The sequence below is a fragment of the Histoplasma capsulatum genome, genomic scaffold (genome assembly GCF_000149585.1).
Source record: "Histoplasma capsulatum NAm1 scaffold_10 genomic scaffold, whole genome shotgun sequence".
NCBI classification, from domain to species: domain Eukaryota; kingdom Fungi; phylum Ascomycota; class Eurotiomycetes; order Onygenales; family Ajellomycetaceae; genus Histoplasma; species Histoplasma mississippiense.
The window spans coordinates 1,101,328-1,115,452 of NW_001813973.1; the positions used below are offsets into that span (position 1 = coordinate 1,101,328).

The following is a 14,125-nucleotide window of genomic DNA, read 5'->3' on the forward strand; positions in this document are numbered from 1 at the left end:
CTTTCGGGTCTTCCGTGAAGCTTGATCCCAAACGCCTTCTATTCATGCACTATATTACATCATCGTACAAGAAGAAAGTCGTTCCCTTACATTGGGGTAGTGATGAAATCAGATTGGGCTATTTGTTGATTAGTCACCCCAAAATCTTCGGCGGTACATAGGAATCGATTCCAAAATATGATGGCCAGTCCCAATGCCTCACTGTAAATGCTCAATGCCTAACCAGAACGCCGGAGCACACACATCAATCGTCTCTCCACTTGACTAAAACGTCATCAGTCCTAAACCGCTGCGTACATGTCGAATCCTCCAGCTTAGTCCGAAATCCACTTTTATACGCCAGTAAGCCTGCTTGAGCAATCATTATACCGTTGTCAATGCAAAATCGTTCGTCAGTCGCATAAACGCTTCCGCCCCGGTCACGAGCCATGATTCCCATCATTTCCTGTAAACGCTCATTGCAACCAACACCACCAACAATTAAAACCTCTTTAGAGCCGACATGCGCCATAGCGCGTTCCGTAATTTCGACGAGCATTGCAAACACCGTCTCCTGAAGAGAGAAGCAGAGATCTGCGCGAGTAGGAAGGTCATCATTCGCGGCGTCATCCAGGGCTTCTACAGCTTTCTCGGCGGCATCCTTATTGGATTGATCTTCCCCACCCAACCCAAGGGATATAGCCAATGCATCCACAGATGCCAATATGCCCGAGAAAGAGCAATCCATCCCTTTGACTGTATAGGGCAGGTCTACCAATTTCCGACCCTTTTTCGCTAGCTGTTCAATATTGTATCCAGGTGCTGGGTCGTTGGAAATATGGAGCGTGCGAGCGAATCTGTCAAGACAGTTTCCAACAGCGATGTCGAGCGTTTCCCCAAATATTCGATATCGTTGGGATGAATAGGCTATGACTTGGGTATTTCCCCCTGAAACGTAGAGCACAATTGGATTAGGAGCTCCTGTGATATAACGTCCCATTTCGATATCTGTTGTCTAATTAGAAAAGGTGCGTTGTGTATTTATTTTTCAAGTAATCCCCGAAATTCAAGGGTTTAGAAAAGCCAGTTGAAGCATGCTCCCGCACAAATTTGTGAAATCAAGAAATCGCGCAAAGGGGTCAAAAAACGTAGAAACGTACGTCCAACACAATGGTTTACTCCAACCAATTCTTTCCCCCATAATAAGCTTAACATCCTCGCGGCGACTGCTACACTCTGTAAAGGGGCGCCCATTCCGGGGCCTTTTGTGTAACATATACAGTCCACATCGTTCACTGTAACTTGAGCTTCTTTCAAAGCACGCTTCACAAGATTCACAACCCATGCGCGGTGATGCTTGGCCGTGTCCTTGGGCAAAAACCCCTCACCCGGGGGAGAAACGAAGGTATGGCGGATGTTGGAAAGGACTTGCGCCGCACCACCATCGTCAGGATGTAGGATCAACCCAACTCCCAGTTTGTTAGCTGAGCCCTCAAGGCCTATAGCGATCATGGTGGCCAATCCCTGGCATTTAAAGCGCTAATTAAAGCTGCGAATTGAGGCACCTCAGTCATGGCAATGTGTCGAGTCAACTTTTATGTTGAGGTGCAACTATATAAAGTGGGGTAAGAACAGTCGGGAACACGTGATGTCCTCGACGGAATAATTGGCAACAGTTTATCCGGGCGGACTCCCTTCTTCGTCCACACGAATAACACCGAGGAGTTTTGGAAACTATTATATCTGCAGGCTAAGTGTGATAGCTTTCATCCTCTTCATCTTGTACTCTCCCGTATAGTTTTGTCCTTATATTTCTTAGTTAGTCGATTTCCATGTTCAAAATTCGCACACAATGTCGGATTCCAGTCATTTTGGAGAGTGCAATAGGTTTTTGCAGTTGTCAGACGAATTTATGTCCTGGTTAAAACAGAGACCTGGAGTCAAAGTGAGTCCGAAGATTAAAATTGCAGATCTAAGGTCTGAGGGTGCCGGAAGAGGCATTGGTATGTTTGTTCAGCTTTTATCCCTTTTAAAACATTTAATTGTTGCCTTTATTTGCTAATGGTTCTTCTGGTTATCCAGTGGCCGATGACGATATAGGCGAAGATGAAGAACTTTTTGCAATCCCACAAAGCCTAGTGCTTAGTTTTCAAAATTCGAGACTAAAAGATCTATTGGATTTCAATGAGAGAGATTTTGACCCATGGCTTTGTCTCATTGTTGTAATGATATACGAGTACCTCCAAGGTGGGGCATCGACGTGGTCACGATACTTCCAACTGCTTCCCACAAATTTTGACACCCTGATGTTTTGGACGGATGAAGAACTCCGGGAATTGAGTGGCAGCGCTGTGTTAAACAAGATCGGTAGATCAGATGCAGAAGCAAATATTTTTCGTAATATTCTTCCTCTCGTTTCTGGAAATCCCTCCCTTTTTCCACCAATGAGCGGTGTGGCATCCTTCGACTCGCCAGAGGGCAAGGCGGCACTACTCTCTCTTGCTCATCGCATGGGCTCATTGGTAATGGCTTACGCCTTTGATATTGAAAAAGGAGAAAACGATGGGAGGGAGGGCCAAGATGGTTATGTAACGGATGACGAGGAAGAGCTATCCAAAGGAATGGTCCCTTTGGCCGATCTCTTGAACGCGGATGCAGATCGAAATAATGTGGGTATTTTTGCTCTTGACAGCATCGTACCTACATACACGTGCTAACTTTGAGAAAAGGCACGACTATTCCAGGAAGATTGCTATCTCTCTATGAGATCAATAAAACCCATTCGAAAGGGGGAGGAAATCTTCAACGATTACGGCGAACTGCCTCGTGCAGACTTGCTGAGGCGGTATGGTTACGTCACTGACAATTATGCCCAGTACGATGAAGTCGAAATCTCGATGCGAAGCATTTGCTATGCCGCCGGGATTCCATCCGCGATCCCTGGCCCAGAGCACCCACACGTATGTCTCCGCTCCACCGAACTTTGTATACTCAAGTACATGACTGATTTTGCAGTAGCTGGAATTCTTAGAAAATATGGGAGTGTTCGACGATGGCTACAGCATTCCTCGACTCAACCTCAATACACCTGTCATGGAAGTCTTCCCTGAGGAGCTATTGATCGCTCTCAATGTCCTAACAATGCCACCCGATCAATTCAACCAGCTAAAAATGAATAACAAGGTTCCCAAACCTAGGCTAGGGGTAACGGAAGCAACTTTACTTGCAACCGCGGTGCAACAGACACTGTGGGATTACACCACAACGCTCGAAAAGGATAAAGATCTTTTAACTTCAATTTCCAATATCCAGGAATCGACTCACAGCACAGCATCGGCGAGGCGATTCAAGATGGCGCTGCAAGTCCGAATCGGGGAAAAACAAATATTATCACAAGTTCTTACTGCTCTTGGAGATTTCGATGCGCATCAAGGTCAAGTATTTGACAACTCCAAGAGGAGTGCGGAAATCGTTACGCGTTCGGGCGAGAAGCGAAGGAAGCTATAAGTCGATGGAAATTAACATAGAGAGACAAAACAAGATTATCTAAAAGGAAAGACCAAAAGAACGGAGATTTCGAGCCTTTTTTACAATATTTCCATTTTTTTGTGGATTTTAGCTAATTTTAGCAGTAACTATTATACATGGCTAGTAACGATACCCTTTTGGACTATGTGCACTAAGGTATATAGAGGCTGGGGAGGAAGACTCAACTTTCTTCAGGCCACGGCAGATTTATACCGCCTGGCTGGATGCAAGGTGGAATAAGTTTTGTGTATTCAGGATGACAAGGGGAAAGAGTCAAGGTAAAAAAAAGCACGAAAGTCCAGGATCCCTCCCAAAAGGTGATTTGTGTGAGTGAGAATTTCAATATGAAACCTGACCAACTCCTCTCTAGATATTTCGACGACGAAACGCGATTTAAAACACAGATAACCTGAAAAACCGAACCATTCACAAACGCCGACCATGCTAAACGGGTAAATGGGAGAAAAAACACATCAAGACGGAGTTTGAGCTGCCGGCCCTTTCAATACTACGTTGTTCGTTCCGTTGTGGGAATTATTTGGCCCCGCCATCACAGGGGTTTCGCCCTGTAAGCGCCGTTGGGCTTGCACATGGGCTTGAAACTGGGCTTGCGCTGCCGCCTGGTCTCTCGACTTGGCTGACAGATACGCTCGATGCTGCATGATCTGGATGTCAAACTCATCCATTTCATATATCGGATCCATGTCCTCATCGTCTTGATCATACTTGAACCGCTCAAGTTTTATCGGATCAGCCTCCGACTTATTTCGGAATGGAAGGTTGCGGCGGTCGATCATCATCCTCCCACCCCGTCCTATGCGACGCCGGAAGGATGGCATGTTTCTACTAGACTCTTCGTCTGAAGGGATACACTGTTGAACCGTCCTCGCGAATTTGGTCAGCGCATCGAAACGGCTTAGCTCTTCCAAGGCGTCTCGAGAATGATCCGAGGACTCCGAAGCTGGAGGCGTGGGGAGATATTCTGTGGTTATTGCTGGGCGGAACTCAGCATCGAAGCTATGGTCTGAAGTTGGAGTAAGTGGTGCTGTCGTCCAATCAACGTATCCCTCATTCCATTTAGAATGTTTCGCAATGTTTTGCTTGATTTCTCGCAGAACTTCGCTTTCTTTATCTGCTTGTACATCTTCCAGCAGCACCAAGTCCTCTCCTGGCTGTCCACTAGGTCGGGGGGGCATGCGAAGCTGTGTGGCACCTGGACGACTGCTAGCTGGTACTTCTGGCGGCCGTTTCTTTGGCTGCTGTGATGGGACATTAGCAAGAGGGATCTCAGATCGTATGCGAAACACAAACACAATTCTTACCCTTTGGTTGACGAGGTCATCATCATCGTCCTTGATACCAAGTTTTCTTTTCATCTCCTTTACTTCAGCCCGTTGGACAAACACTTGTCGCTCAGCGACAAGCAGCTCTTTCCTTGCTAATTCGCGTTGTCGTACCATGGCGACCAACTCCCGAGCTTCTTCCAGCTCCTTTCTCAGTCGCCGCAGCTTCTCGGCACTCTGGGCATCCCTACCACGGGTCTTGCGAATTTGTCGCACTTCCCTTCTACGGAAGCACACATAGGGATCTCCATCATCTGTTTCCTGACCAGTCTCAAACTGCGAAGTTCGTGTCAGCGCTGGATGTCTACATTTAATGCATGATTTGCAGTACTTACTTTGAGCCCAGTCTGCAGGGGTCGATTTACACATTTAGTTCTCCTAGATTTCCAATGTTCATATATATCCCTGGCAAACCTCCTTGCATTTTCGTCTACGAGCCCGTCAAAGCAATGTTCCATTTCGGAATATGAGAGAACTGGAGGGCTGTCGACCGATGCAAATGGTTGCTTTGTTTGGGCGGTCTCCTCGAAGAAGGCCATGAACTCTTCGAATTGATCCTCGGTACATTGCGTGGAAGCACCCTTCTTCTGGTTCATAATCTTGAGAGCAACATCGTCCTCTTCGACTAAGTTATAACTACACCCACTACAATCTTCCACCGTTGATGAAAATCGGATGTACGTCGCAGGCTGTGAGAATGTGGGCTTGTACAGAGTATCATATTTGATAGAGCTTGTTACAGTTTCGGGGGTAGGGATATGCGCCTGTGCAATGTTCCCGCGGGCAGCAGCGTTTATTGCGGCTTGGAGATGGTATTCCTACAAAAATACAGAAAGGAAGAGATGTCAGCGCAATTTCCAACACTTTTCGCCAGGGGGTCTAGTTTCCATCATTATGATTCCTCTTTCGGTGTTGAAGTTTTTTTTTTTTATGAAAAAAAAGCACGTGATCTGGTAACCAGGCAACGCCGAAAAACCGAACAACACCAATAGGGAATATGACTTACAGTCTCCTCAGCCTTCTCAACACCAGTATCAATGGCCTGTAGAGTAGTTTGGAGGTCATCTTCGATGATATCAATTTGATCTTCACGGAATATAGGGATAGGTTGCTTGGAGGTGAGTTTCTTTGGACGCGTGGAGCGCATCATTCCCCCAAGCCGGGACATCACTCTGGGGCGAAAATATCCGGGCTGTCATAAGCAACCCTCCCTGAAATTGGTATGAATCGATAGGCCAGGTCATGCAAAGTCGCGTAGAAGTATTTTCAGGACGATCGAGGGATGTTGTGGTGAGATAAAGCGGTAGGCGGTATGGTGGCGAAACAGTGAATTCTTGAGTTGACGTTGCCTTGACCCTAACAACAGGCCTGTTTTGAGCATCCAACAGCCTCAGGGGCCCGCTTAGGTTGCCGAATGCGGCTAGTGCGGGGAGAGCCAATATCAAAATGTCTCATCGACGCTAGTGGGCCTATTCGGGTTTAGCGCCTGTTTCGTCATCTTCGATTTGTTGGAAAGCGGAAAATGGCTTCTAACAGCCAGAACTAGAGGAAGGATATCTAAACGACATATCTCGATATCACGGTATTCAAATGCCATTGCGCAGATAATAGCGGGCTTCTCATTCTTTTCCCTTCTTATTAGGATACCCATGATTTAGATTTCATATTCCCTTGCAATTGCCCCTTCCACGTATATTCCTTACTTCCCTCCTCCAACTCTCATCATGGCCGCAGAACCTAATAACGCAGCGATGTATGACGCAAGGCGCAGAGAGCAGAACTCGGGTTCAGAGGTTTTAGAAAACATAGTATCAGCTTCCAATTGTGCGTAAAAAACAGTGTCGTGGCAGACTCGATCTCCATATTCTATCCCCGCATACAGTTAACCCTTGATTTTCTTGATGTCGCCAGTCAATCGAGATGAGATCGACAGACTACGGAAACGGTTTATGAAGCTGGATAAGGGAAGTCTCCATTCTTGATACTTTGGGTGTGCGATGGCCGGCGCCGCAGCCCACAAAAATCGTCTCATACGTGCTAATACGATTGAGTGTAATACAGGATAACTCCGGCACAATTGAGCGTGATGAATTCCTCTCTCTTCCTCAAGTCTCCTCGAACCCTCTTGCGACACGGTAATTCCCCCCCCCCCTTCCCTTCTCACATCCTCCCCCAACGCCGCACTCGATCCAAAAGCCTCGAGTCAACGAGAATATCCCCTTCACCTCTGTCAATTTTGAGCATTCACTTATCCGCCCAATCAACACTCAGAATGATTGCCATATTCGACGAAGACGGAGGCGGCGACGTGGACTTCCAAGAGTTTGTCTCGGGACTATCAGCCTTCAGCTCGAAGGGGAATAAAGAGGAGAAGCTGCGCTTTGCCTTTAAAGTCTACGATATCGACCGCGATGGCTACATTTCGAACGGAGAGCTGTTCATTGTCTTGAAGATGATGGTCGGGAGCAACTTGAAGGATATGCAGCTGCAGCAGATCGTGGATAAGACGATTATGGAGGCTGATAAAGATGGCGATGGGAAGATTAGTTTTGAGGAATTTACGCGCATGGTGGAAAATACGGATGTCAGCATGAGCATGACTTTGGGTATGTTTTGAATCTTCTCTTTGCTTAGGGAACGATTGGTCCCGTGGCGTTGTTTCTCCCCGAGCCGTTTCGCATTTTTGATTCAGCCTTGCTAACTCTTTGAAACCACAACAACAGATCAATTCTAATCATACTTTTGCTATCATGACTTCGTTCTTGTTCTTATCCTGATTCCCTCCTGCTGATCTGATTAGCACCCATTTACAATTATTATTTCTGACTTCCCTCTGCATTTTTATTTTACTTTTTTATTTTAATTTTTGTTTCATTCTCAAACCGCTATGCAATACCAGAGACTTGTGATGTAGAAATGGGGGGCCACTGCTCGAACAGCCAAAGAATTTACAACCATCTTAGCTTGCAACTAACCGCCTACCGCAATACAGTGACCCTCGGTGGGTGAGTTGCTGAACATCTACAATTGGAACCGACTTGATTGAAATCCTTTACATTTCATTTCTGCATCACCTGGCGCAAGTTTACTAGGTCCATCAGGACCGTACGGTCGCTCTTCACCTTGTCTAGCTCGTTACATTCCACAACATCGGTTGATCCGAGAGTTATGGCGAAGAAAGGGTTTTCGTTTTACTGGGAACATATACAAGTTAATCAACAAACGTCACATTACACATATATTGAAGCCAGCAGTATTTTGACACCCAATTTATGGAATACCATCGTTACCTCATAGATATAGTCTTTTTCAGTCACCTAAAATTGTTTGAACTCAAAGGGAGGAGGACGGGCGGCCACTCGAATGAATGGAGGAGGATAGGGGAAAGGAAAAAAGCGCGAATGGCCACCAGTTTGCCCCCTCTGTCTGATTGATAGCGATATCAAAACCATTCATTGTTCGTCTATATGTAGTTTCCTGCCTACGGATTTCATATAACCAAGAAAGACTCTTTAGTGCTTCCATGTCAGATGGAGCTCAGCGTTGGATTCACCAACCAGGATCCTCGTCGCTGTGGCTTGCAGTGCCTGCACCCTTTCGCCAAGTTTCTGTCTGCCGCCGAGATCAGAAATCCCAAAATAATCAAAAGCCAGGATTTAAACTTCGCCTCCGAGTAAACGGCAGGAGTGCAAAATTCTCTGGCCATCTCGTCGTCCTGTGTCAAGTTCTGATCCAAACCAAAAATTGAGTCCAATCAATGCATTACATTAGTATGCGAATTCCGCAAACCCGTAATGGTCGATTCCCACATAATCGATGCGAACTATAAGAGGCGCTGGATCAAGAATATTCCACCGAGTCCGAGTCCGACTTTGGGGAGCGCGGTTGGTTTCCACGGCGTCATCTGCTGTCAGACTTACTCCGGCTTCCCGCAATTCCTCTGTCAAAACCCCCTAGCGAAAGAATCTCCCTAGGGCCGTTAGCGGTATGGGAGGAGCCCCCTTTCGTCCCGGGGGAAGGGTACAGCCGAGACCCCCGAGTGACTTTTCCTCACCGGGTGCTTCAGCGAGGCACCACATCAGGACAAGCTTGTCAGTTTGGTTTTAGCTGGACGAGTCAAGCAACTATTGCTTCTGGTCTGTTGATAATTGAACAGCCGCGAAAGGCTTTGGATCCTCGCATGGTGTGGTGCTGAGAACCGCGCGCCATGATTAAGGCACGAAATTGATTCTCGCTCTCCACTATCGAGCCACCAACAGCGACAATTGCTGCGGTGCAGCGGTCAGCATCCTGGCTAACCAGCGGCCGCATCCTCTGCTGCTCACCTTTTAAGGTTTCCCCGATGCCAGGCATGGGCGAGCATTAACTTAATGTTACTCCGACAGACGGGTTATGATCGCTGAAACTTCTGATTCACCAGGATACCTGTACCCACCATAGCACTAAAGAGACCATAGTTCGGTGACTTTCAGCATACTAACGCCAGATGGAACGGGGCCTCTGTATGACAGGTTTATTAAATTGCTGTTTTGCCACGTTGGTTTGGTGATGCTTCCGCCATATTTTTCACCATCTTTGCTTTTCCTCTCAACTCGGTATTTCTGGATCAGAAGGCAGGCATTCCATATTCATATATATATATATATTTAGGCTGTATATATATGCGTAGCGAAATCTCCTTCCTTTCTCGATGCCGAATTTATCACGAATCACACCAGTTTTAGCATCGCGGGACATTGACGTCCAAGCATCCTAAAGAGAGAAATACATGTATCAGACCAATTCTACGCAGATGTCGTCGGCAAACGAATTCCCCCCTATCTCGATTGATTCTGAGGTGTGTGCTGTGTGTGGTGGACTCCCCTCTTTCAACTGCCTTACCTCGTATTTTGTCTCCTTTATATCATGTGCAAGCATCATTCTGACAAATATCCCTAGTGTGATACATGCGGTGACCCCATCTTTGATGACGACCTGTCAGTAGATGTCGCGCAGATAACGACGTATTTTACATCACAAAGTAAATGCCTTGAGAGCGTTGCTGATTTCCTTTATTTTGTGCTGTGAAAGCTCGTCGTTTGCACAATCTTTAGCTTCAACTATTGTCAACGAGACCTATGAAAATGGTATGTTTTCTTCTAGTGCAATGTTTCTCTATGGAATAGGAGACACAATGCCATGTCAACAGAATGTTTACCATACCATTTCCGTCACAGGAAGAAGATACCATTCCTTTAGAGAAGGCTGTAAGTACTATTCTTCTGTTGTTGCGTGTTTATTAACGTTCGCATATGGAAAATTGCGTAACTCGATAACTTTCCTAATTGAAAACCGTTTCGCCAGTATACGTCTTTCCGAATGACGAGGTTAGTCGAGCCCATCTCACACATTTATTATGGACACTTCGCTCCAGATTATAGGCACCGCTTCTCTGACGGACAGCACATTCGCTTCCAACAGAAGGAGAGCAACAGACTGGATATTGTCCATTATATGACAGTTGCACTCTGCGACGAGAAGCTTCACCTTGCACCCATTGGCTCAAGCCCCCAGAACATCCTTGATATTGGAGCTGGGACCGGCATTTGGTGCTGTCAAATGGGTACGTTTTAAGATACTATATCTTGATGACCTCCCTTATTTGTTCTACAATCTCAAAGTGCTCAAAAAATTTCCCAGGTGATGATTATCCGTCTGCACAGGTATGGCTATGACGTACCGGCCGCAAACGCTATTGTTTCTGGCCGACTAGACCTGCTAGGAAACTAACAATCCCACGATCATCACACTCATCAGATATTAGGCGTTGACCTAAGCGCAATACGGGACACAAAGTTGGTAGCTAGCCTTTCCCCCCGCGAGGAACAGAAAGCGATCGCACATTCACGAAACAAAGCAGAGCTTTTTTAACCTCCACCGTGTTGAAGACATGTCACTCCAGAAAACGTGAGATTCGAGATCGACGACATCGAAAGCGACTGGACTTTTATAGACTCGTTCGACTACATCCACTGCCGTTACATGTACGCTGCAATACGAGATTGGCCAAAGCTGGTTGAAAGATGCTTTAAGTGAGAACAAGTCTTTCCGTCTCGTAACTGGATGCTCATTCCTTCCACAAGCAACCATACTGATATACATATAATTATGTATATGCATATGTGGGAGGACATATACTGATCTCAGACCTTTTCCTTTCAGCCACCTGACACCCGGCTGCTGGGCGGAATTCCAAGACTTCGATGTTCCTTGGTATTCCGACGATGGAACGTACGACGCCGAATCATCACTTGGTCGATGGTACAAATTATTCTATAAAGCCACCCGCCAACATGGTCGAGAGCTGTCGCCTGGCCCTAAACTTGAAGGGTGGGTGCGCGGTGCCGGCTTCACCGATGTGGTTGTTAAGAAGCTGCGGGTTCCTGTTGGGAGATGGCCAAAAGATCCGAAATTGGTGTGTACATGTCCTTTCTTCCACAACCTAGCCTGGTATAATCGGAAAGAAAATGGGGAGGAACTCAACGCAACGCCACTTATCAGTAGGCTAATAAATAGGGACACAGAAAACGGTCGGGACCTGGAATCTCCTGCAAGTCATCGAGGGCATGGAAGGGTTTTCCATGGCCCTCTTCTCTCGTGTGTTAGGATGGTCTCCTGATGCCATCCAGGCCTTTGTTGCTGAGGTAGTGAAAGATCTCCGCAATCCGAAAATGCATGCACAGTTCGACTTGTAAGTGCACATACCTTCCCTTCTTTACTCATCTTCCGAGTAGTGCAGCCGGCCCCCAAAACCCCAAGTCCTGCGAAAACCAACCTAGTCATGTGTATGGCTAATTAGCCGTTAATCAGGTACATTGTTTACGGGCGAAAACCTGAAACGAGCAAATGAAAATGATCTATCACCGCGACTAGGGCAAATTCGAATAACCCTTTGCAAAAGAAAGTAAGTTAGCTATAAATGGCAGAAAATAAAATGAGATCGAATTTGAGAAATCATTGAACAATCTTAACTATCTTGAAGCACACCTCTAGTATATTTTTGCCGTCCGGTTCGAGTTCCGGAAGAAAAATGTCCAAGGGCCCGGGGGATTTACGAAAAGAGTATCCGTCCACCCTTACTCTTCGATTACGGGGTTTAGGTTTTTTTTTTTTTTTTTTTTTTTTTTTTTTTTTTTTTTGTTTGTTTGTTTGTTTTTTTCAAGGGAAATAAAAAGAATTATTACCCCGCATATACGAATAAATATATAAAGCCCAACACGATGTCTACTAGGTATATGGGTGAAACATTTTCACTGTCAGCCAGCATCTGCGCTTCTGATTATACTGCATGAGGATTGGTAGAACAGAGCTCGTTCGTATGTTCGTATATTAACTCACAACACCCGCAATAGAAATGTGTATACGTTTTCCAACTCTCTGGCCTGTAATCAGTCATTGAAACGCGGTATATGTAGACCGATCCTTAATGTAGATTCGCAAATAAAGAAAGGGGAGGTAAAAAATGACCTATGGCGCTGGTGGTTGGTTGGCTTGGCCTTTTAGGGGGGAAGGGGGTATGGGGATATTGGGGATAGGAAACTGTTGGACGCAATGCAGCGCATGAACCGCGCAAAAGAGAAAAATTACATTACAAACGGCAGACTGCTGTGGCCTGTTTCCCACTTTTGTTTTCTGGCTTTGAATTAATTAATTTTCGAGAAAGGGACAACGTAGGGGGGTCAGACAGTAAAAAGGGATATAGGAACGAAGAAGCTCGTTGCCTAGACAGTGAAAATATGTTTCACCGAGAGTATACCGGCCATTCCTTTGGTTCGAAGGGGGGGAAATGAGCAGGAGGGTTTGCGGGTTAAATGTTTCTCCCAAGACCAAAATACCAAGTCCACAGTACAGATGTAACTGTATGATATACTACTGCCTGCAATTAGCCGATGCTTATGACCGCCAAAGGAGTTATAATAACGCATGAATGAGTAGTTGCAATACCAAAACGAGGAATAGAAACCAAAGGGGAAAACGAACAGTACAACGGATTGTTTTGCAGCGGGGATACACGTTTGAAAAGATAAGGAGGGGGAGGGGAGATTGTCACTTAGCCTCGAGGCAAAAAACATAGATCTAACTACCAACACCTCGGAACGCTATAAGAAATGACAAATTCGATGACTGCATGCCAGACTCAGCTTAGAATGCCTACCTAAATCGAAATGCAACACGGAGGGGCCAGTAAACTATGCGAGACGACCCCTATCCCTTGTGTGCGATTTTGTGATAACCATCCGTCCATCTCCCTGGATTTCTGAAGACTCTATCGATAGAGGCAGGCCCGGTGTTCTAAGCTATCTAAAAAAACATACAGACAATTTCTATAGCGAGCAGAAAACAGAGACTCACTCCCAGCTTCCAAGAAGCAATTCGAGCCGAGTCACGGGAAATAAAGCATATATTATGGTATTGGCGACAGTTTCGAGAAAGTAGGGGTATGTGTATGCAATTGGCCAAAGTTGAAAAAAACTGGGAGATGAAAACGGAGGCGAATAAGCAATGTACATACAACGTGCAGATGTAACCACTTGGGCTAGAACGACCGATAAAGGAAACACAGGATTGAGAACAAAGAAAAGGAACTTCAAGACAATATTAAATGTATCAAAAACAGATTGCAAGCCATGCCAATTCCGTTACCTGATCTATACAGTTATGCCCTCTAAGCGTGAAACTGTGAAATATGCATGAAAGTTCGTTGCGGCATTCCACCAAAAACAGAAAAGAGAAGAAAATGAAAGTAGAACAAAAAGCTGCCTACGGCGCCGTATGCGGATTGTGCAACTCAAATAAAGGGGCAATATACATCTAGTATGTAAGGAAAAATTAATGGTAAAATACACACCACCGCCACAACTGGAATTTCACATCCTCAAGCGGTTGCAATCAAGTACATAAAAGGAGAGTAAGTAGATGGCGAATAGCGATAACTCGCTGGCAAGAAGTATTAGCCTTTAATGGTAGGTAATCAAACTAAGTATATGAACCGCACTCGGCGGATTTCTTGGGTCCAGTATCCTAACGATTGCAGTGCTTGCTCGTTAATCAACCTGCAAGTTTCGCTTCATGCAGATGTAGATGGAGAACCAATCGACATGTATTCATTCATGTAGGTATCTGCGATGATCGGGTAATGTGGACCGGCCCACTGCGGATCGAGAAAAGGAGCAAACGTAACATGAATATGCTCCATCGTCATGAGGTACTGTATAATACGAAAATGTGCGTCGAAA

General features: G+C 45.8%; 5 protein-coding genes across 5 annotated transcripts; 3 read left to right on the top strand and 2 right to left on the bottom strand.

The window, feature by feature from the left end:
- Positions 1 to 244: 244 nt before the first annotated feature.
- Positions 245 to 1,491, bottom strand: HCAG_08228 (hypothetical protein; the record flags this gene model as incomplete). The annotated part of the gene is made up of 2 exons (XM_001537069.1): positions 245 to 987; positions 1,140 to 1,491. The coding sequence occupies 2 exons, from the start codon at positions 1,489 to 1,491 to the stop codon at positions 245 to 247; spliced, it is 1,095 nt and encodes a 364-aa protein (XP_001537119.1).
- Positions 1,492 to 1,831: 340 nt separating this feature from the next.
- On the top strand, positions 1,832 to 3,486 carry HCAG_08229 (conserved hypothetical protein; the record flags this gene model as incomplete). Its single annotated transcript, XM_001537070.1, has 4 exons — positions 1,832 to 1,982; positions 2,062 to 2,648; positions 2,709 to 2,939; positions 2,998 to 3,486. 4 exons carry the CDS (start codon positions 1,832 to 1,834, stop codon positions 3,484 to 3,486), a joined length of 1,458 nt encoding a protein of 485 aa, XP_001537120.1.
- A 494-nt stretch (positions 3,487 to 3,980) lies between these two features.
- HCAG_08230 (predicted protein) lies at positions 3,981 to 6,000 on the bottom strand (the record flags this gene model as incomplete). The annotated part of the gene is made up of 4 exons (XM_001537071.1): positions 3,981 to 4,766; positions 4,830 to 5,126; positions 5,186 to 5,668; positions 5,857 to 6,000. 4 exons carry the CDS (start codon positions 5,998 to 6,000, stop codon positions 3,981 to 3,983), a joined length of 1,710 nt encoding a protein of 569 aa, XP_001537121.1.
- Positions 6,001 to 7,122: 1,122 nt separating this feature from the next.
- Positions 7,123 to 8,181, top strand: HCAG_08231 (hypothetical protein; the record flags this gene model as incomplete). Its single annotated transcript, XM_001537072.1, has 3 exons — positions 7,123 to 7,456; positions 7,750 to 7,855; positions 8,154 to 8,181. 3 exons carry the CDS (start codon positions 7,123 to 7,125, stop codon positions 8,179 to 8,181), a joined length of 468 nt encoding a protein of 155 aa, XP_001537122.1.
- A 1,461-nt stretch (positions 8,182 to 9,642) lies between these two features.
- Positions 9,643 to 11,739, top strand: HCAG_08232 (predicted protein; the record flags this gene model as incomplete). The annotated part of the gene is made up of 10 exons (XM_001537073.1): positions 9,643 to 9,687; positions 9,789 to 9,826; positions 9,921 to 9,976; positions 10,194 to 10,216; positions 10,311 to 10,452; positions 10,654 to 10,684; positions 10,778 to 10,873; positions 11,052 to 11,304; positions 11,414 to 11,580; positions 11,700 to 11,739. The coding sequence occupies 10 exons, from the start codon at positions 9,643 to 9,645 to the stop codon at positions 11,737 to 11,739; spliced, it is 891 nt and encodes a 296-aa protein (XP_001537123.1).
- Between the last annotated feature and the right edge of the window lie 2,386 nt (positions 11,740 to 14,125).